This window comes from Lissotriton helveticus, chromosome 2_2, assembly GCF_964261635.1.
Source record: "Lissotriton helveticus chromosome 2_2, aLisHel1.1, whole genome shotgun sequence".
Lineage (NCBI taxonomy): Eukaryota > Metazoa > Chordata > Amphibia > Caudata > Salamandridae > Lissotriton > Lissotriton helveticus.
This window is the reverse complement of record NC_136060.1, coordinates 81,857,062-81,881,136: the sequence shown is the minus strand read 5'-3', so window position 1 is coordinate 81,881,136 and position 24,075 is coordinate 81,857,062. Positions and strand designations below refer to the sequence as shown.

At 40.0% G+C, this 24,075-nt stretch overlaps 1 protein-coding gene across 7 annotated transcripts in view; it reads left to right on the top strand.

The window, feature by feature from the left end:
• MICU3 (mitochondrial calcium uptake 3) overlaps positions 1-24,075 on the top strand; it is a 599,595-nt gene that overhangs the window by 272,318 nt on the left and 303,202 nt on the right. For all 7 annotated transcript variants that reach the window (XM_078678146.1, XM_078678142.1, XM_078678145.1 and 4 more), the window contains one exon: positions 752-834. In XM_078678146.1, the coding sequence (XP_078534272.1) occupies positions 752-834 (83 nt within the window). The remainder of the gene's footprint in view (positions 1-751; positions 835-24,075) is intronic.

The window sequence follows — 24,075 nt, the reverse complement described above, 5'->3', positions numbered from 1 at the left end:
GGTCGCTGCACACGTCACGCTTATCAAATGTGAAAGATTCGACTAAGTTTGGGGCATATATACTCTTTAGATAACTTGCTAGAATTTAAGCCACAAAACAGTGCAAGACAAGTACCTCCTTATTTTTTTATCACAGACCAGAATTGTTTTATTAAATTATTTGCACCACTTAGTTTAAAAAAAAAAAAAAAAAAATGGTTTCACATGTTTTTCCCTGTTTTGATGTGGTACAAAAATATTTTTGTAATATGAACTGGTCAAAACATGTTTGCTGAAATCCTTATAAAGCAAGTAGCAAACATTTCGCAAAATGGACTTGTTCTTTCTTATGCACCAGTGCACCTCTCAGGCGTATGACACATTTGACTAATTACCTTTAAATAAGAGTTAAAGCGATTGTTCTCTGTCACATCACTCCCCATAGATATCAGCCACCCTTGTCTGCATATTTCTAGTGCCTTCAAACAGCAGTAATGGCGGTGTTGTCTGTTTTCAGTTTTAACTGCTTTCAACACAATGCTGACACTACGTCTGAAAGATATGTGGAAGTAAGGCGACTAATATGTTGCATATTTACGTTCAAATCTTTTGAGTAGCCCTACAGAAGACCTCCAGTTGTTTGCTTGAAACGGAGTGCTTTAACTGAGCCAAACTGCATGTGTTGCTGTGGAATGCTTGTGCACATTTTTTCTGCCTCTCCCACCTCTCCCTGTAACTGATACCGCTTCCATCTCTCCTGTACACCTTTTAGAACCCCACGCTGGCTTCAAGATAGCATTCAACATGTTTGATACCGACGGCAATCAGATGGTGGACAAGAAGGAGTTCCTAGTGGTATGTGGTTTGCTACCTTTGATCAGGTCTTGGACCACTGTTCTTCTGGCTGCCTTTGCACTGAACGTTTGCGTGTGACCTTTCTTTGTTATTGTCTGCATGTGGCACTGCTGTCAAGCTTGGCGCTGAGTGTAAGGTGTGCTGCTCTAGGCTTTGCTCAATAGTATAATGTTTGATTTTTAGAGTCCGGGCTTGCTTTAGGGCCAGTGCGGCTGCACTGGGGGCTGACCTTTGGAGGGGGCGCTGACCTCAGGGGGAGGGACGCTGTGTTTAGCAATAACTTATGATTGGAAAGATAAGCGACACTTTTGCCCAGTGGGAGTGAGAGAATCGGAAGAAGCAGTCATGAGATGCGCCAAAAATGATTGTCGCACTGGGTACCATCAGTGCTAAAGCCAGTCCTCTTCAGAGTCCACTTAAATTAATTTAAATATTTACAGAAGGTGTCTAAACCTAGTTTAACCATCTTGATGCTCTTAAACGATCTTGTCCATCACTTAAACTGTGTGCTCATTAATGCTCCTGTACTTGAGCAATAACAGTGGTATTGTAGGTCACCGACTGTGCATACGGGTGAAGTATGGAGGAAGGCAGGTGCCAATTTGGTCTTTCTTATTCCTCAAAATAGAACTGTAGTGACCAGGAACCTAAACAAAAGTCTATTAAGTCACAGCAATTGAGATGTGTGGTGTAATTTCAACACCTGTATCCAGACACTTGCAACTTCTTGTCTTTCCCCACCTACTCTATTCTTTGCGTTTCCTCATACATGTGTTTTTACCAGTTTTCTAAAAATTGTTCATTGTTCTCGAGTGGAGTTATTCGTTGTTCATCCTTGGGGTGTTTTCAGCGAATATTTGTTATTGTTAATGAATGAGAATCGTGATATGAAGACTGTGTCACTCAAGCTACGATGGTGATCTTGCATTTCATCAAGTTGCCACTTGATAAGTCAAGTGTATTATTTTTGTAGTTTTCTTTTCATATACATGAGGAATTTATAATCTGCCTGCTCTTGCTTAGCTATTACTCTGTGTAGTTTAACCCATTGCAACTTTCACATCACATGGGGTCTCTGGATAGCACTTTACAAAACCCCAATATAGACCGATCTAATTCCTGGTGGAAACGCTAAGTACAACGTGAACATTAGATTAATTTCAGTTTGCCGTTGCTGGAAAAGGCATAATAAACAGTGTTGTTTAAAAAAAAAAATGTGTAATGGGTATTTTCACTAAGAATGTGATGCCGTCTTTGACACCTTTGGCGATGAGGTGATATTTTAGTACCGATAATGCCATTTTAAACATTGAACTTGGTGTTCACTACAAAGTCATTTACTTATGGCCAGTCAAATTTGCCCAGCCGTTATCGATCCAGTATTATCACTGTTTTATTTCCTCACACTTCATTAAACTCTTGCATAGGATTTCGAAAATAAGAAGTGATGCTATTCTGGGGTGTGATTGTTTCCCATGATTAGGTAGCTGGTTTTTACCTGCCAATAATTGATCCGATCTTCATGACCTCTTGTCCGTGCAAAGCCTCAAAGAGATTGTGGCTCCTGGAGTTGTTGCATACACCACCCCATTCAGTGAGCCCCAGCTTGATGTCCTCATCTTGTCCACACTTCTTCTCAGATGCTGAGAAGGGCCACTACCAACCTTGGATAGAAACCTGTTTTCACAGTCTCTCAATCATGCATTTTGAGTCCAGATTGTCAAATAACGGTTTAGCCACCTATAGGTATGACCATTCTTCGTGTGGCACGCCCCCTGATTCTGTCTTGACTGTTTTTGCTGGCTGTAGATTTCTAGTCACTTACCTCTGCTAACCAGAGCTAACGTCACTGTGCTCCTCCTTTCAACATGATAAAATTGGTATGCTCCTAAATGGTATATTTAGTTTATGTATAAGTCACTAGTATATGGTACAAAATTTACCCAATATTACAAGTGGATTGAAGTATCTATTGTGCCATCTATTACGATGTTTAAACTGTAGTTGAACCTGTAGAAATAAACCCTTTTGGCAGGTCAAACCCTCCCATATTAATATTATGTCACCCCTATAGAAGCTTGTAGTTCACAAGGTAGGGTGCATGGTATTTCAAAGTTGGACATGTAGAAAGTTAACGCTGACATGTCCTTACAGTGACTAGCACCAAACAAATATTTTCACTGTAGCATGCTTAGCTGTCCTATGCACAAAATCAGTACAAATTAAAATTCTAATACTGTATTTTGGGAATGAGTCTAGCTGGAAAAATAATTAAAGTTATTTTTAATTGTCATTAAAAATCTAATTCAATGGTGAAGCTGAATTTGTAATAAATATTAAGGAAACATAACTATTAGAAAGTTACCCTCTCCCTACCTGAAGTTCCTGGAGGCTAATTTGAATTTGCTCTCTCAGTTCTGCCAGCTAGTAATTAGCATTTGAGTAGGTGTGAAAAAGGTGCGAAGTGCCTCATAGCAGCAAAACAGTAAGCTGACCTGAATGGGCAAAGATGACTCCTCTGAGCATTACATTATATGAGGGATTGGGCTTTGAGCATCCTTTTAGGAACCACCTACTTGGCAAGAATACATTTAGGAACGAATGATGCATGTTGGGTGATAGTTTACCTGGTCATTTTTAGAATTTGGTACTCCAAAAAGGAAAACAATCCAGTTCAGGATCTCTTTTCATTGTTAAAATCGAGTAACAGCGGTGAAATCTCTGTTTTAAAAGTAAATCACTTTTTGATGGTAGTCCCGTGGTCATTAGGAACAAAATCAAAGATTGCTACACTTTCACAACCAAAGTGATTGTAAGGATGCAGATAGTATATCTGGTGAAATAGTGTTCAAACCTTTCAAATCCAGTCAGCAAAATATTAATATATACTTCTCATTCTCTGGCAGCAACAGGTTATCATGATTCCTTAAAATGTGGATTTTACAGAGTTGCCTATTAAAGCTTTCGGGAAAAATTACCCCTCACTGCGAGCGCCAGACTTCCCTCTCCTTTTTCCCCAGTATGTCCTCACACTACCAAGTCCTCAGATTTATTTTGTATGATTGATATTTGCTAGAATCTGAAACACATGATGGTTCCACATGAAAAAAGAGTAAAGGTGTCAGTTTAGTCTAAGTACATACTTTTGGCTTCTAGACTCATTCCTAATCACAAAAAAGTCAATCCTGTGCTTAACATTCATGAAACATTCTTTAACATTTTTGCAATTTGAGTAATTTCATTCTCAACATCCAACTGATACATCTTTGATGATATTGATGAGTTCCCCTTTCTCCAGACACTATATTACCTACTAGCGGTCGCCAGTAGGTAGTTATAGTTAGGACCTTGTTTCTATTCAAAAAGCATTTTTTCTTTTTCCAATAACTTAGGCGCCAGTTGACGAATCTTTGCGATGTCATTTGAGATGTCATCAGTGATGTCATCAGTGTTGTCACTGGCCATGTCATGAATGATGTAATATGTGACATCATCAACAGTGCATTGCGGGCGCGCAAGTTATAGTTAGCAGAACGAACTATAACAGAGGAATTTCTATGGTTTTGTACAAGTGAAATGTCCAGCTCACTATAACACCTCTGAAACCTATGGTTTTTTCAGTGAATTTCTAAGGTTTTTTAAATGCTAATTTCTAACTATAACGTCACTGAAACCTATGTTTTTTTCAGTGAAAAAAAAATATATATATATATATATTACCTACTGGCGATAGCCGGTAGGTATATATAGTTAGGATTGTTTTCCATAGAGAAATCGCAACATTCTATTGGGAATAACTTTGGCGCCGGTTGAGGAATCTTCCTGAAATTTTCCTTAACTTTGCCTCGCGGCGCTCCGGTCCTTCCCTGAACCTTTGGGGGGGATTCGTCAAGCGGGGGCCGAGATAAAAGGGGGGTCCCAAAACGTGTTTTCCCCATGTTAATTTCCATAGGGTGGTTGGACTCACTTTTAGCCCGAACGGCTGAATGGTTTTCCACCAAACTTGGCAAAATTGTAGGGACTGGTAGCCCGATGTGCCTTTGCTATGTCTCAAGATATGTGCTCCAGTGGTTTTTACGAAAATTAACTTTGAAAAAATATATATTGGGCTACATTGGGCTATATATATGTTAGAGCCCAAATGTAGCCCAATGTAGCCCAATGTAGCCCAAAGATGGCCACCAGAGACAAAAAAAACACAAATGTAGCCCAAATATCAGCCAGATGTAGCCCAACTATAGCCCAATGACAGAATGTTATAGTTAGCTGGACATTTTACTCATACAAAACCATTGAAATTGCTCCTATATAGTTAGTTGTACTAAGTATATATCGCGCACCCGCAATCCACTGCTGATGATGTCACATATTAGATCATTCATGACACTTGTATTGCTGTGACAATGGATATAAATATGATTTACAAAGAGTGATGAAAAATTGTAATAGTGTATGAAAAGGTGTATGTGATTGTCACATGGATGATGTCATCAGTGATGTCATCAGTGATGTCACTGACCATGTCATGAATGATCTAATATGTGACATCATCAGCAGTGGATTGCGGGTGCGCGATATATACTTAGTACAACTAACTATATAGGAGCAATTTCAATGGTTTTGTATGAGTAAAATGTCCAGCTAACTATAACACCACTAAAACTTATAGTTTTTTGAGTGAATTTCAAAGGTTTTTTGAAAGCTAATTCCTAACTATATAACTCCTGAAACCTATGGTCTTTTCAGTGAATATATATATATATATATATATATATATATATATATAATATAATATATTACCTACTGGCGGTCGCCAGTAGGTATATATAGTTAGGATTTTTTCTCTATGGGTTTTTTGAAAATTCTATGTCTAATAACTTTGGCGTTTGTGGACGGAATTGGCTGAAATTTTCAGGAAAATGGCACATTTTGTTTCTGAGCAGCCCTTGAAAATTTGGGGGGGGTTCGTCAAGGGGGGGCCGAGAAAAAAGGGGGGTCCCAAAACGTGTTTTTAACATTGAGTTTTCCATAGGGCGGTTGGCCTCACTTTTAGCCCGAACGGCTGAATGGATTTGCACGAAACTTGGCAAAATTGTAGGGACTGGTAGCCCGATGTGCCTTTTGTAGGTCTCAATATATGTGCTCCAGTGGATTTTGAGAAATTAACGTTTAAAAAAAGATATATATCTGTAACAGCGGACCGGTTAGCGCTCTGGTTCGCGGACTTTTCGCGCAACGGAGCTTTGTGAAGCGAAGCTGATTGGTTCTCCGGCGTCTGTCAACATTCCAAACAGTCCGTAGCGGCCGCCATCTTGTCTCTCGGTAGGATCGAGAGACAAGAGGAGGTCAAAACAAAGGGGGAAATAACTATAAGGGGGCATAGTAGATCCTCGCTGACCCCCTAGGTTTGATGTGGAGGTTTTAAAAGGGCCCCGCGGGGCAAAAAAAAATAATAAAAATAATAATTGAACGGCTGAATGGATTTGCACGAAACTTGGCAAAATATTAGGGACTGGTAGCCCGATGTGCCTTTGCTAGGTCTCAATATATGTGCTCCAGTGGATTTTGAGAAATTAACGTTCAAAAAAAGATATATATCTGTAACAGCGCTCCGCTTCGCGTAACGGAGGTTTGCGAAGCTGATTGGTCATTCTGTCACTGGGCTATAGTTGGGCTACATCTGGCTGATATTTGGGCTACATTTGTTTTTTTGTGTGTCTGGCGGCCATCTTTGGGCTACATTGGGCTACATTGGGCTTCATTGGGCTACATTCGGCTAATTAGCAAATAGCTCATCGCAAACTAGGAATGGTAAAGAATCGCTATTTATTCCTTAAAGTTCGCTATTTAGGAAATGCAAATAACTTTGATGATACATATGGCGGTTCATCTCTAACAAGATAAGAAGCATAGGGATAGATTTATGATGACTGGCGCATCACCAGGGATGTGTTAGTCATTCTGTGCCGCTGTTCCGTCACCTATGGTGTGCTGCATTTACAATGCGGCGCATCACGGGGCAAAAACAGCACAGATGCGTGATGTATCTGTGCCGTAAAGGTGGCGCATTGCTGGAGTTGTATCGCAAGTGTGATGAAGCTCCAGCAAGGGTCGGGGGTGCCCCTGTCGCAGGGTTTCTGTTCTCACACAGAACTGTGGACAGAGGATTGGAACCTCGGCGAATTAGGGTGTCCCAAAACTCACGTTAGTAATCAAAAACTATTTAGCAAGCTAGGTACAGTGTCACATTGGATATAACAAACTCTCAATGTTTAGACAATCCAGAATATGAACTTATAGTACCTCAGGATACGTGGAACTCATGAACAGTCGGTCGTTATATATTTCTTAGAAACCAGAACATGGAGTTAAGAAGAACACATGTGTATTTGAAATGTTTATTTACTAATGCCGTCTTCTCAGGCGTAGTACCTTAGATAATAAAAGTACACATATTATCAGTAGCAAAATTACCAGCATAGTTACTAGTACATAAAAAGTGAATGGTGATAGTATGTTAACATGCTGTAAATGAATAAGAGTTAGCAACACTTATAAGCAGCCGCGGGCCGTGGAGGGAGTTACGGTGAGGCATGGAGGCGGGGAGGGGGAGAAGCAGGGTGGAGAATACAAGTACACATATTATCAGTAGCAAAATTACCAGCATAGTTACTAGTACATAAAAAGCGAATGGTGACAGTATGTTAACATGCTGTAAATGAATAAGAGTTAGCAACACTTATAAGCAGCCGCGGGCCGTGGAGGGAGTTACGGTGGGGCAGGGAGGCGGGGAGGGGGAGGGGCAAGGTAGAGAGGGCTCCACCCTGCTTCTCCCCCTCCCCGCCTCCCTGCCTCACCGTAACTCCCTCCACGGCCCGCGGCTGCTTATATCTCACCCTCCCTAATACACATATTATATTATTTGCTAAGAAGGTCTCTTTGTGTTGGTTTAGGGCGTGCCCATACTTTAGTGTCTTAGATTTGAAGGAATCACATCAGCATACACCAGCTCTCTCTTCATGTGAACCGCATCAACTGTTGTGTATGTGTGTTCGGCAAAGCAATATAAAACCCGCCTCATGCCCAGAATTGGCAGAAGTTGCACTTATGTTATGAGTATGAAGTCGTGGAGATCAGACCTCATAACAATTCTGTATCGTGTTGTTCTTGAAACTTTAGCACTCGCTGTACAGATATAGTTTAACAAGTAAAGCAGATAGTAGACCAATAACATATTATTCTCATGTAAACCACGATGAACTACTAGGTGGAAAGCTAAAGCAACAACTAAATGTCGTGTGCAGAAGTTGCAAAAAAGGAAAAATGGCGTTTAAACCGGTAATGAGCCCATGCTAACTTAACACGGTGTAAAGATATCCAGGACCTAGATGACACCTCCTCATGATCCGGAAACGAACTGAATAAGATAATAGAAGTGCCATCTCATGAGAGCAGATTGCAAGTTTATATGTGGACGGTCCGCAAGGTAAAGCATTAAAAACTAGGAAAATTCAATGCTAAAGAAAAATAAAACAGCCAAGTACTTTATCGAGTCTTAAGCCAATAGGCAAGGTAAATAATAAAAACTTGACAATTAAGTCAATGAATTGTCAATGAAATGCTAGTACTCAGCATATGAAACATGAAAAAGGTCTATGACATAACTGTGTATGCAAAATAAGCTGCAACAGCCTCCAACAGGAAGTCACCGTCTTCATCCGAAAACAGTTCAGCCATCCAATTTAAAAGCGGAAAAGAACATACGTGCTCTCCCAGCACCGGATCCTCTATCACCATCAGAGGACAGCTCGGTGGGTTTTCAAGAAAGCTGTGTTCCAAGAAAGACTGTGCTGCCGCCAGTAAATTCCAGGGACCAAGTAGTCCATGCATCAATGCCACAGCCATAATCCTTTCGCCAGGACAAATCAACTCGTGAGTAATGATAGGAGTCATCAGCTGATTAAAGTCGACGTCAGGAGAAACCGGTCCGCAGAGACACAAATCAATGGCCCAATCGAAATCACAGGTCAGGCAGTGAAATACAGGCTGGACACAGGTGAAGTAGGAGAACCGAAAAGATAATCCATATGCCGTGCTTAATATCGCCAACGGCATTGTGCCATAATATTCTAGCATGCGATTGCGGAACAGTGTCAGCAGCTGCAGGGTCGGAGGTTGCATAGGAGGGACATCCATATTTAAAAATGTAAAAAAGTACAAGAGCGTCCGCTGGTAATGCAAGTAAAAATGCAATCCACGAACCAGAGTGGAGAAAATGGAATGAAAGGGAGCAGGGATGACTCCAAAGATTTTCTCAAATGAAGTCACGAGACCACTGGTAACAACTTTAAAAAAGTGTGCCAGGGATTTTGTGGAGGATGCGTTAAAGATAGTCGGAAACATGTTGCTGAAATTGAAAGGCAAACCTGTGTACGGGTGTTCGCTATGTGAAGTACGAAAGTTTCACGGGCCGAACTCAAGGCCACCTCTCTCTGAGACAAAAGAGCTCTTATTCTTGTCATGCTGTTGAAACGTGTCCCAAGGTTGGTATTTGTGGCCAGATTGAAAACTCCCTATGTTCATGTGTGGGAGGAAATAGAACATTTCTGCAGCAAATAACCCGTTCACTTACTGTTACGATAAAAGGAATACTTTTAATTAACTCAGAACAATCTTCATTATTGAGCATCAAATAACTACCATTTTCCAACAACTTGAACGTGGGGATGATAGCAGGAACTGGCGTGCCTTGCATCACGCAAGCCATATTTGGTCGCTGTTTGTTGCATGAATCGTGTAACTGTATGTGCCTACACATTAGTGAATGATCTGGCGTCTCAGTGCATTCCTCTCCATTCAGATAAACTTCTTGATCATCTTTGAAACATCTGTATGTGTATGGAAGCGACCAGACCTCATGAACAAAAGCACTACCTAAAGGTTCATAAAGACCTATTGGTATATATTTCATACAATTTGAAAACTTATATAAAGCAAAAGGCAGCGTTATTAAACCGTCGATAAGGCATGTTGCCAAAAAACCCGCAATCCTCTGCTGATGATGTCACTGAGCATGTCATGAATGATGTAATATGTGACATCATCAGTAGTGGATTATGGGTAATAGTATCTCTAGTTTACTCCCCTATAGCTGTCTTTCTTTTAACATAAGTGTGTGTTTCCTTCCCTTATACTTACTGTTTTTGGTTCGCTTCCAGTTCGCGTACCAGCGAGCGAACTAGGAAGCGAACTAAGAGAAATAGAGGTTGGCACAGTTCCAAATATTGTACCAATTTTTTAATAACGGGGAGGTAGTTCTGAAAAGAACTTTTTTTTTTATTTTTCTGAACATTTTTTTACTGTAAGGTTCCCGATTCGCGAAGCGGGAACGAAGAAAAAAAAATATTTAAAAAAATAATTATTCATAAACATATAAAATATATTTTTGGATTTAAAGAAGAATAAATTTTACAGCTACAGATATTAGCTGTTAAAAAACCAATGAAATTCACTGAAAAAACCATAGGTTATAGACCATATATAGTTAGGAATTAGCATTTACAAAACCTTGAAAATTCACTGAAAAAACCATAGGTTATAGACCATATATAGTTAGGAATTAGCATTTACTAAACCTTATTTTACTCACACAAAACCATTGAAATTCCATATATAGTTAGTTGCACTAACTATATATCGCGCACCCGCAATCCACTGCTGATGATGTCACATATTACATCATTCATGACATGGTCAGTGACATCACTGATGACATCACTGATGACATCTCAAATGACATCACTGATGACATCATCTAGTGTCTGTGTGTTTTTGTAAAGTTTAAATACGTTTTACATATTGAAGAATGACTGGATGTATGGAAGACTGAGTGTGTGTGTGGCTGGCTGGGAGGTGTGTGACTCTGTGCATATCAATGTGTACTTGTATCAGTGATTGTATAAGAGAGTAAGTATGTGTTAGTATATGTGTGAAAAGTATGGTGTTCTGTGTTTAACTATAGATGAGGAAATCGAAGTGTGATTGATTCTTCACAGGACTGACTAGGTGTATGAGTGCATATGATAGTGTTCTAATAATAACTGACTGTATGTATGAGTAATTGTATGGGTGAATGAGTGAATGTGTGTGTAGACGTACGAATCAGTGAGTGCGTATGTAGTAACTGGTATTGGTGTGTCATGATGTCATCAGTGATGTCATTTGAGATGTCATCAGTGATGTCATTTCAGATGTCATTAGTGATGTCATCAGTGATGTCACTGAAGTATGGTGTTCTGTGTTTAACTGTATAGATGAAGAAATGGAAGTGTGATTGATTCTTTACAGGACTGACTTGGTGTGTGAGTAACTCCATGGATGAGTGGCAGTGTGTGACTGTCTGCATAGGTGTATGAGTGCATATGATAGTGTTGTAATAATAAGTGACTGTATGTATGAGTTATTGTATGGGTGAATGAGTGAATGTGTGTGTAGACGTAGGAATCAGTGAGTGCGTATGTAGTAACTGGTATTGGTGTGTCATGATGTCATCAGTGATGTCATTTGAGATGTCATCAGTGATGTCATCAGTGATGTCATTTGAGATGTCATCAGTGATGTCATCAGTGATGTCACTGACCATGTCATGAATGATGTAATATGTGACATCATCAGCAGTGGATTGCGGGTGCGCGATATATAGTTAGTGCAACTAACTATATATGGAATTTCAATGGTTTTGTGTGAGTAAAATAAGGTTTAGTAAATGCTAATTCCTAACTATATATGGTCTATAACCTATGGTTTTTTCAGTGAATTTTCAAGGTTTTGTAAATGCTAATTCCTAACTATATATGGTCTATAACCTATGGTTTTTTCAGTGAATATATATATATATATATATATATATATATATATATATACATACATATTTTCTTCAAATTTGGAAGGTGGGCATGCACCCGCAGCAAGGAGGAGCGGTGGCTGGTGAACGGCGTTTTTTGGACACAATTTTGCCATCTGCCCCGTCGATCAAACCGGAGATAACTACGGTGTTCATTGGAATGAAATAGAGACTTTGGGATTGAGACTGTGAGACCCGTTGCCACAATTCGAAAGGCTGCAACCGGACGAACGAGGTAGCGTACCAAACACAGTGAGTGACCCTTTTTTTGATCTCATATCGGCAAGCTGCGTAGAGCCAGTTCATACATTTTCGAAGCGATTCAACCATTGCCAGTTACAGCTAGAAATAATATGTTCTCAGACCAAAAAAGGGAACAAGCAGCTGAAAACTTGTTTTCCAAGAAAACAAACACCGGAACAGCACTAGGTGCTAAAGACGACAAAAATGTTCCGAAAACACTAAAACATCTATTTGTCGCATTAGAGAAGACATACGAAAAGGAAATCCGTAAATGGTGGGAGGCGACCAGTTTACAAAAATACGTAGATGCTGGTAGAGTCCTAAGAGGGCTCCGCATCTACACTGTCCCATCATACGAAACACCAAATCCAGACCTATTAAAAGAGTGGGTGGAGTACACTACAGAAGTCACGGGGGTGATGCTTAAAATCCTAATAAAACATGCATGGATCGATAGATCAAAATTGAAAGAAGAAATTGAAGAAATTGAACGAAAAATAAGTGAAGAAAAAGACGTGAAAAAAGTTGATGAATTACGTGATGTTATGAAAAAACGTCTTATGGACTATGAGGCTGTCATTAAAACAAGAAAACAAACAAAATTCCTCCGGGATGAGCGGGATTATCAAAACGGAAGAATCTTAACTTTCGCAAAAAAATACGATATCCCCAGGAAGGAACTGAAAAGAAGTGAACAAGCAAAAAGTACTCCGCCAAGCACTGAGGAATCCGAAGTAGAAGGATCTGAGGAAGAAGAAAGATTGGCAGATAATCGAGACGAAGGCCAACAAAAAACAACTTTTTTTCAGGAATACGAGCTGATGAGAGGTCTACGACAGCGACCAGCTCCACGCACTCACCCGCCAGCAGGAAGAGGAAAACAAGGAGGGGTAAAAAAAAACACAACAGGAAGATCAACCCCCATAGTGACACGCAGCAAACGGGGGGGTCAATAGAAAAGAACTAAATGACCCAAACAGTGGTGAACCTATCAGACAGGGTTCTAACGGAAACTGAATTAAGAGTTTTAGAATTAGGTCTAACGTTCTGTCCTACCCCTAACTTTGATTATACTCAAATGAGAATTGATCTTTATCTTTTTATCAGAAAGGTCAAATTGATGAAACTGCATATACTTCACCCACGAAAAAATGACACATCTCTTGAACAAATAGAACAGTTCGATGAGTTAAAAGGAACGGATTTGGAAATGATACAACTCCTCAATGAAAACAATGGGGAAGAAACATCTTCTGTTACAAATGTGACACAAATGCTGGAAGAATCAGGCATTGATCAACGTACATATAAGAGCAACCTAAAGAGGAAATCAAAAATAATCCCGAGAACACCCTATGATGCAATTGATACATTCCAGGAATTAATCATAGAGGATTTGAAACAATTCCAAACGAAGAAATTCAAGGAATCAGAAAAAAACCTATCGAAAAAACAATGGGAAGCAATAAAAACATTGAAGGAAGATGATTCGGTAATTATAAAACCAAGCGATAAAGGAGGAAACGTAGTAATTTTGAACAAAACACAATACGAAGATGAGGCGTTGTCACAGTTGAACAGAAAGGAACACTAAACAGAGATACTTGGAAAGTATCTCCAACTTTGAAACACTAATCAACAAATGGAGAGATGAAGGAACATTGGATCAGGAAGATTGGTGTTCTTTGAAATGTGATAATCCGGAACTGGCAACATTCTACCATTTGCCTAAAATTTATAAGAGCAAGGTATGGCCTCCAGGAAGACCGATCGTTTCCTCCAAAAACAGTTTATTGGAAAATACTTCGGTTTTTATTGATCACTTCATTCAACCAATGGTGAAAGACTTGAACTCATATCTTCGTGATACCAAAGACTTTTTGTGCCTCATTGAAGGAATAGCTTGGGAACCAGAGATGCTCTTAATTACATTAGACATAACAAGTCTGTATAGGTCTATTGATCATGAAAAAGGACTCTTTGCCATGAAATCTTTTCTAGACACAAGATCTTTAAAATATCGTAAACATAATGAGATGTTATTGGAACTAGCGAAATTCTGTTTGTATAACAACTTCTTTTTATTCTCAGGACAGATATATGTTCAACAACAGGGGACTGCGATGGGCACGTGCTTCGCCCCCAGCTACGCAAATCTTTTCGTTGGCTGGTGGGAGAAGCACGTGGCCTGGGCGGGCACTAATGAGAGATGGACAGAAAATATCGGTCTTTGGACGCGTTATATTGATGATCTCTTCATCTTGTGGCGCGGTCCAAAGAGCGATGCTGAGCAATTCGTGGAAGCTCTAAATCAAAATGAGCTGAATCTGAAATTTACGGGTTGCATCAGCCAAACAGAGGTGATTCACCTCGACCTGAGAGTATATATTGACGATAACAAGATACAAACCGCATTACATAGAAAAGCTACATCTGGGAATACAATCCTTCATGCGGAAAGCTGTCACCCTAAGAGAGTGATAAGTAATATTCCCATAGGCGAGTTTCTAAGAATGAAACGCAACTGTTCCACTACACCTGATTTTGAACAAGCAATATCTCAGGCTAAACAAAGATTTTGACAAAGAGGATATAGCTCAGGCCTGATCAGACAAGCAGAAGAAAAATGTAAAAATACAGAAAGGTGTCTATTATTGACAGAGAAAGTCAAAAAACTGATCAAAAAATCAGATTGATAACAAACTACACTGAAAAATCTTCATAAATTCATAGCATTTTAAACAAGAACTGGAAGATCATCACATCTGATAATGTAGTAGGGAAACTGTTACCAGAATATCCTCTAATCATATAAAGGAAAGGTAACTCCATAGGAGATCACCTGGTTAACAGTCATTATCAACAAAAAAAGAAAAAATCCTCTACAGTAACTGGATTCTTTCCCTGCATGAAATGCAAGGCCTGCAGATTCAGCCACAAAGTTAAGGTCTATCATGTCCCTGGGAAAAAGGCGAGGGTGCCAATTACTAAATTATTGAATTGCAATTCAGACCACACCGTATACTGCCTAAGTTGCCCCTGCAATAAAAAATATGTAGGGAGCACTATTAAACCAACTAAAAATAGAGTATTAGAACATCTACGGGCAATCAATAATAAAGACCGAAATTATCCTGTAGCCCGTCATTTCGAGGAGATACATGATAGCAACAGCAGCCTCCTAAAATTTTTCTGCATCGATCAGATTACGAAATCTGAGAGAGGGGGTGACAATATAAAGAAACTCCGCACATTAGAGTCCAGGTACATCATTAAATTACAAACAAAGATACCTATGGGACTCAATAATGAGGAAGAAATGTGGGTTCATGTAGGTTAAATTCAGCAGATGAGCTCTGGTTGTTTGAAGATAACTGTGAAGTACACTTTCTGTATAATCATACATTGAAACTGACTGGAGAGTCAAATCGTATGTCAATTTCTACTCTGTAGAGTTTGTTCTCTTTCAAATACAAGCAACACAACTGCATGCAAGCGATAAGCCCATTCAGGGCACAATTATGAGGTACCGGCCACAAAAATACATGGTCATAAAAATTGATTACGATTTATGATTAATTGAGAAATGTAATGTTTAGAACAGATAAATTGATGAAATCAGAATATTGAAAGTCTAATTCTCAATGCATATTGTCAATGACAATTAATCATATGTAAATATTGGGGGAATATGGTGAAACACGGTGAAATAACATTGTTACATATATATCTTTAAAACACCATTCCAAGATGGCCGACGAAAAACCAGACCCTTTATGTTTGTTTTGATTTGTGTGGACTCTTTCTAGGTCTATGAATTAAATCCTTGTTTTTTTATTTAAACACTGTTTAGCAAAGTGCACATTGACACTGACGAAGGCGGCAACGCTGAAACGCGTCTGTCAATTTTTTCTGTATAATGGCTAAATAAATCGTATCTTTCGCTTTGAAATCGAAATTTGGCTCGAGAGTGCACTCTTTTGGAATCGTTTCGTGTGGAGTCAGACGAGAGTTGTGCAATATATATATATATATATATATATATATATATATATATATATATATATATATATATATATATATATATATATATATATATATATATATATATATATCAAAGCTCCACTTGCACCTGCCAGACGCACTCCCAGGCTGGTGCCTGCTCGTCGGGGGTGCACCCGACCATAATATCCGCTCAGCAGTCCCTCCCCGCAATTCTGGGAATTAGGTAGCAGCACTCCGGGGTTAGTTCACAGTTTAGGTTTTATTAATCAAAACGCGCTTTCGGCACTCGGCCTTCGTCAGTGTTCAGAGTAACATTGCCGCGCAGGGTCTCAAATGCTTTACACTCAACACGTGATGTTTTCTTAGACACAGAGATAGGACCACAAAATTAATAATCATGGTCGCCATCTTTGAATGGGTAGAGTCAATTCAATGTTGCTTTCCGCTCTCTATTACCAGCAGTACATAGCTACGTATATGCAAATAAATCAAAATTAAAGCATTTAAAGAGTCAAAATTCATCACTCATTATCTGCCATTGACATAATGCCCGCAGATGGGCTGCATACGTACGATGTTCATAACACCCCCATTCTCATTCAGTGAAATCACGCCCAAGATGGGCTATACACAATTCTAAATGTAAATAAAATAACGCGTTGAAAAGCGCATCTCTAAGGCAATGCATTATTAGCACGTATAAACAGATTGGAGCAATTACAGGACAACCAAGCAATATTTACCACTATACAAATGAGCCCAATTTATGCTTATTTCAAATCAAATGAACTGCCAAGTCCTCGTGTACATTCAACCCTGTTGGTATCTTACTTTGTAGATCGATAATGTAACGCGACTCTAGTCGTCTTAGTTTGTGTAACCTGTCACCTCCTCTTACATGGGCAGGGACTGAATCCAGACAAAAATACTTCAACAGATCCCTGTTGCGTTTATGCTGTTGGTCAAAATGTCTGGCCACGGGGTAATTCACATCTGCATTTTGTATTGCCCTTTGATGCTCAAGTATCCTTAGTTTAACAGGATTCGTTGTACTGCCAACATACCTTCTGCCACAAGGACATGTTAGACAGTACACGACATAGGGTGTAGTGCAGGTGAGGAATTTTCCTATTTTTTTAGGTTGTTTGACCCCGGGTACAGAGTACTGTGTCACGCGTCTACTTCCTTTGCAGGCCTTGCATTTCCCGCATGGGAAAAACCCTTTCAAGGGTTCTGACTTGGGTTTCGATGCTGTGCCTTCATGATGACTATGCACTAGATAGTCCTTAAGTGCTTGTGCCTTTCTAAAAGTTACTTGAGGGTAAGATGGTAAGTCTTGCTTAATTGTATTATCAGTGAGCAAAATACTCCAATGTCTCCGCATGATGCGTTTTAATTCAGAGGCATTGCGTGAAAAGGTGGTGATCATTCTAAACGTACCCCCACCTGACTTGGTACTCTCAGTGTTCACAGTTTTTTCTTTTTTTAAAAGATCACTACGGTCCAGGTCACAAACTTTCTTCATGGCCTGTGTGAGTATTCCCTCTTTGTAACCTCTAGTCCTAAATCTTTGGATGCTGCTTTTGGCTGCCCTTTTGAAATCTTGTTCCTTTGTGTTGTTCCTTCGTATCCTTAATAGTTCCCCATAGGGTATACTGTTCACTAGGCTTTTTGGGTGACTGCTGGTCGCGTATAGAGTCGAATTCCCAGCAGTCTCCTTTCGGTAAAGCTTCGTGTGTAATCTGCCTTCCTCTACAAAAACTGTCAGGTCCAAGTAGTTGACCTCGGTTTGGCTACAAGTCCCGGAGAACTTCAAGTTGTTACTGTTGTCATTAAGCACCGTCATATACTCTTTCGCTAAATCAACCGACCCCCTTATAATAATAAAGAGGTCGTCAATGTAGCGGTGCCAACATTTGACGAGTTCATTCCACTTCCTATTGGCTGGAGACCAGGCCACCTGCTCCTCCCACCACCCCACGAATAAATTCGCGAAGCTGGGGGCGGAGCAGGTACCCATCGCCACGCCAGTGAGCTGTTTATATAATTCCTGGCCAAAGAGGAAAATGTTATTGTTTAGGCAGAAACCTAGGAAATCGAGTAACATTTTGTTGTGCTCAAAGAATTTGACCGGTCGTGTTTCTAGGAACCAGGCAATGGCCAAAAGACCCTCCTCGTGCCCTATGCACGTATATAGGCTGGTGATATCTATCACCATCATTGTATCTCCATCATTCCAGCATACATCCTCAATTAGATTCAAAAAGTGCTTAGTGTCCTTCAAGTACGATTTCAGCCCCATAACATGGGTTGAAAGGAAAGAGTCAACATAAATAGATAAATGTTCTGTCAGGCACGAGCACTTAAGGACTATCTAGTGCATAGTCATCATGAAGGCACAGCATCGAAACCCAAGTCAGAACCCTTGAAAGGGTTTTTCCCATGCGGGAAATGCAAGGCCTGCAAAGGAAGTAGACGCGTGACACAGTACTCTGTACCCGGGGTCAAACAACCTAAAAAAATAGGAAAATTCCTCACCTGCACTACACCCTATGTCGTGTACTGTCTAACATGTCCTTGTGGCAGAAGGTATGTTGGCAGTACAACGAATCCTGTTAAACTAAGGATACTTGAGCATCAAAGGGCAATACAAAATGCAGATGTGAATTACCCCGTGGCCAGACATTTTGACCAAGAGCATAAACGCAACAGGGATCTGTTGAAGTATTTTTGTCTGGATTCAGTCCCTGCCCATGTAAGAGGAGGTGACAGGTTACACAAACTAAGACGACTAGAGTCGCGTTACATTATCGATCTACAAAGTAAGATACCAACAGGGTTGAATGTACACGAGGACTTGGCAGTTCATTTGATTTGAAATAAGCATAAATTGGGCTCATTTGTATAGTGGTAAATATTGCTTGGTTGTCCTGTAATTGCTCCAATCTGTTTATACGTGCTAATAATGCATTGCCTTAGAGATGCGCTTTTCAACACGTTATTTTATTTACATTTAGAATTGTGTATAGCCCATCTTGGGCGTGATTTCACTGAATGAGAATGGGGGTGTTATGAACATCGTACGTATGCAGCCCATCTGCGGGCATTATGTCAATGGCAGATAATGAGTGATGAATTTTGACTCTTTAAATGCTTTAATTTTGATTTATTTGCATATACGTAGCTATGTACTGCTGGTAATAGAGAGCGGAAAGCAACATTGAATTGACTCTACCCATTCAAAGATGGCGACCATGATTATTAATTTTGTGGTCCTATCTCTGTGTCTAAGAAAACATCACGTGTTGAGTGTAAAGCATTTGAGACCCTGCGCGGCAATGTTACTCTGAACACTGACGAAGGCCGAGTGCCGAAAGCGCGTTTTGATTAATAAAACCTAAACTGTGAACTAACCCCGGAGTGCTGCTACCTAATTCCCAGAATTGCGGGGAGGGACTGCTGAGCGGATATATATATATATATATATATATATATATATATATATATATATATATATATATATATATATATATATATATATATATATATATATATATATATATATATATATATATATATATATATATATATATATATATATATATATATATATATATATATATATATATATATATATATATATATATATATATATATATATATATATATATACATATTCATATTTTCTTCAAATTTGGAAGGTGGACATGCACAGCCCTTGCTGCACCCAGGCACTTCTTTCTCATAAGACTGACAGCTTTCATAGGCTCTATATCCAAAAGTGTTTGCAAAGCGTGGGCCGCCTTCTCTCTTCTTGCATCTTCTGTAAATCTAATTTCTCAGGTGTCAGTCACCAACATTGTCTTGCCTTGGCCCACCCAACTCATTCACTACTATTTTGCAGCGTTGGCATCAGATGAATGAATTTCATCAGGATACACAAGTCTAACCTTCTGCACAATATCATCATTCATTAGCAAAAAGTAAATAGTTAGAAGATGTTTTGTTCTGTGAGCACCCTGGCCATGGAAGATATAGTGGTGCCTTCATGGCCTTACAATGGAACTCCTCTTGAGAGAGATTCCCAAGTGGCCTATTGCATGGGTGCCCCCCAAGGTACTGCAGAAGCCTGAAGTCACATCTAGTACTGAATACCATAGGCATTTTAACCAAGTGGATCTTTTGTGCAAGCTGACACATGTGATCCATCTCTGCAGTCCAAAGCGTATTGACCGAAGACTATCTGGAACTTTGCAAAAAGTGTACCGACAATAAAATTGTTAAGAAGCAGTAGTATTTAACTATATCATGCATAAAATCTGAGGGTACAATAAAGCGATTCATAGAAAGTGAATCCTGTATTGTTTGGATTACTGTATTTGCTTAAAAGGATTCCCTATGATGGAAATTACTCTGGGTTCCCTTTTGGGGCCCAATCAAAAACAAACATTTGACTCAAAGGACTAGCTGCCCGATTTGGAGTTCCGCAGACAGGACAGGGTACACTGTCTCAAACGTGATGGAGTACTCTGTCTGCCAAACTCTTGGTTCAGTTGCCCTATTAATAATTGGCTGAACCTCTAGATTTCCAGAGGTTTGGCTTCCATTGGCTCCATCAATGGAACCCTTACTCCAAATACTGTGCCAGCATTCTACTAGAAGAGTTGTCTTCATGGGTTGAATCAACACAGCGCCTTCCCTTTAACCAGACCGGCTTTCTAGCCAAGTCAGGCACAACCAGCAACCTACTCGCAATAGCCGTATTGACGGAGAAGGCCGACGTATGTCGCATGCAACTATACTGCTGCTTCGTTGACTACAAGGCGGCCACGTGGTCATCTGTGGCAAAAATTGGCCCGCTGGGGTATACCCCCAGCCCTCTTACAAGCCATCATCCAACTCCACACACAGACCTGGATAAGGATAAAGCTAGGCAACGGGTCCCACGTTTCAAAAAAGATTCAAACAGTAAGCGGCTTCAAACAAGGGTGCGTCTTGGCGCCCCTTCTCTTTAACCTGTTTATTTCCGACCTATCCTCCATACTTGACAAGGTCAACTCGCACCCGCTTCCACTGGATGGGACCCGCATCAGTAACTTGTTATACGCTGACGACCTCGTATTATTGAGCCACACAAAGGTTGGTTTACAGAGGCTCCTTGACGAACTTCTATCTTATACATCTGAAAACGCCCTGGAATTGAACCTGTCAAAAACAAAAATAATTCATTTTAGCAAACAGAAACAGCAGAAAAGTAGGTGGTTTTTTAACTACAAAATCGATACAGTGCCACACTACAAATATTTAGGAATTTTTCTCGATTCAAGAGCTTCCTTTATTAAACAAAAAGATGCCATCAAGGCTAAGGCACTGTCCATGGAAGTCGTGTCGGCAAAACTTTCAAAAAATCTACTAGGACAAGCCTACCCCCTTGCTCAAGGTGATGAAGGCCAAGATCACAAATTCTCTATCATATGGCCATGAGATTATGATGGGCTCGACAAACATCGTACTTAATAAATCAATCATCAGAATCTTCAAGCGAGCATGGCGTCTGCCGAGGTCTTCATCTCCGGCACAAGTCAGATTAGAGCTTGGTCTGCTAGACCACAGCGGTGTTGAGGCTGGTGCTTTCATTAAATTTTGTAATATAATTCCCCGGAAAACAGTCTTGAGATCAAACTCTGGAACGAAATATCGACCAGCACATCAAGCCAAAAACAGCGGCTCCACTTGGATCAATCCCTACAGCTCCTTGGAATTTCAGAATATTGGGAGACAAACCCCTCACAACTGGCACTGAAGAGCGTAATTAAGCGAAGCGTTCGGCTCTGGTCCTTCCATTCCGACAGAGCAAAATTATCCAGAAGGAAGCACGCTTGGCCGTTGTCTCGGACTACAAACCGGGAGTTGAGTCAGCCTACCTATCCAGTACCTATTCAATCTTGTGGAAAGTCAAATTTAAGGCCCTAAGGCTAGGTGAATGGACTTTTTTAAAGCATTTACCGCAACGGCGGCGCCCCAATCAGAAAATCGAATGCAGAGAATGCGGCTACCATTCCGAAAGCCTTGAGCACATATCCTGCGCATGCCCAGCTCTGCTACAAGACAGATGGACCTTACTGAGAGTAGAGTGGATTAAATTAGGTGTTCGTACATGTCATCAGGCAATAATTGCAGATATGAATCAAGAAAGTATAATCCTGAACATCCGGTTTACCAAATTTGTTGCCAGAGCTGTAAAAGCGTTGGGAAAAGAAACAGCAGCATTTCTTTTACCGGTCGGCCCAGACATCACCCTGTAATAAAAACTCAAGCGGCCACCGACCCTCCTCTGCAAGGCCTACATGGACACCGTGCTCAGCTCCCCAAAACCAGCTGTCATATTGACTTATTTCTCCTACTTAAACTTTTTTAAATCCACTCTGTGACTGGTATGCTATTTAATGAGCTGATTTGTAAAAGATGAATGCACATTCGGACAATTTTTAAATTTCATTCAATTTTATTGCTAGACAATTGCACTGCTGTTGTATTAATCAAAGTTCCTCTTCCGTTCCTTTTTAAATTCATATATGTATACGTGAGTCATAAGGTTTTAACATTTTGTAATTATTTTAAGTAATCAAACAATAAATTTAAATATACTCCAGCAGTCTTAAGGAATGCCGGCCATCGGAGTAATGGCTTCACACTGCCCGCCCTATGTAGGGCTCATGATCTGATGTCCTTTTCTTGCCAGTGAAAATCTGGCAGGTATGAAAAATTTAAATAATGCCGGTCTCAGGTGTGGCAAATCTTGTACAATGAAAAAATGTGGTAGTGGCCCTGTACTGGCTTCTATTTATAGCCAGAGTTCTTCCATCCTCATCCAGGAAGACATCCTCAAAGATGTATCCGAAAACCGGCAAAAACTCTGTACCTTCGCAGTTGTTCCTGTAAACAGTAATATCAGACTTCTAGCTTGACTCATATAGCCTTATAGTCCGCCATAGCGGGCTATAAGGCTATTAAAGGCCCTCTGCAGCGTTAAAGGCCTTTGGCTTCCTCTGTGTGGAAAGCTTGACATCAGATATGTTACTGTTTCCTTGACTTCTTGATCATGTTAGTTATCAAGCCTGTACACCTAAAGGGCAGGATCCATTAGTATTTCTCTACCAAAGGTGCTGGGAAAAGCATGTTGGCTTTATATTTTTAAGGAAGGGTACTATTCTGTTTGTCTACTATTAGTTTGATTATGGTCATTATAACAAAACAATCTTTAGATTATCTGTTGTACCGCACTTAAAATGTACCATTATGCTACTTCGTGAAGGCTCCTGCAAGCAAAATCAAAATAAACATATTTGACTTTCCGAAAGTAACATATTTGACTTCCTGCTACTCCAAGGTGAGAGACCATGCATGGGCTTTACATGTCCCTCATGGCCACTGTCTTGGAGAAGCATTGCGGTTAACCATTAGGGAATGCTGGTGGTCAGATAGGTTTTCAACCTCCCTCTTACATCAGTCTACCTTTTGCGTTAATAGTATGTATACCTCTTCCTCAGAAGTGCCTTTCGGAGGTTTGGAAGCTTCTTGAAATGATGCCCTAGAATGTGTAGTGGTAAAAGATACCGGTCTCTGAGCCTAAGTTTTAAAGGTAACCTTAAATGAGTTTTTCCAGGTTTATCATAGTTTAAGTGTGTCATAAGCACAATAAATAGTTTGCCCATGAATTCAGCCCTCTGTGCTTTAAATGAATGCAGAACAAAATGACTTCCAAGCTATAGTAAATAAATATATTTGTTTTTGTTGCAGTTGAAAATTTGATGACACTACCATCCTCCCTTGAAAAGCCATCATCTTATAGCACAAGCATTTGCTTCCAACTACTAGCAACTGAAGGGCCCACAAATAAAGCTCTTGTGCAGTCCCTTACACAGCATTGTAACTTGCCTTGTCGTCAGTCACTTAGGCATGCGCACTAAGATATAGCGGTATGCTCAGGCAATCGGAGAAACACATGCTTCAATTTACGTTCTTGTATCCTGCTCAGTCACATTTACTCTGTCATGTAATGTGTTTTGTACGAGCACTATGTTTAGAAT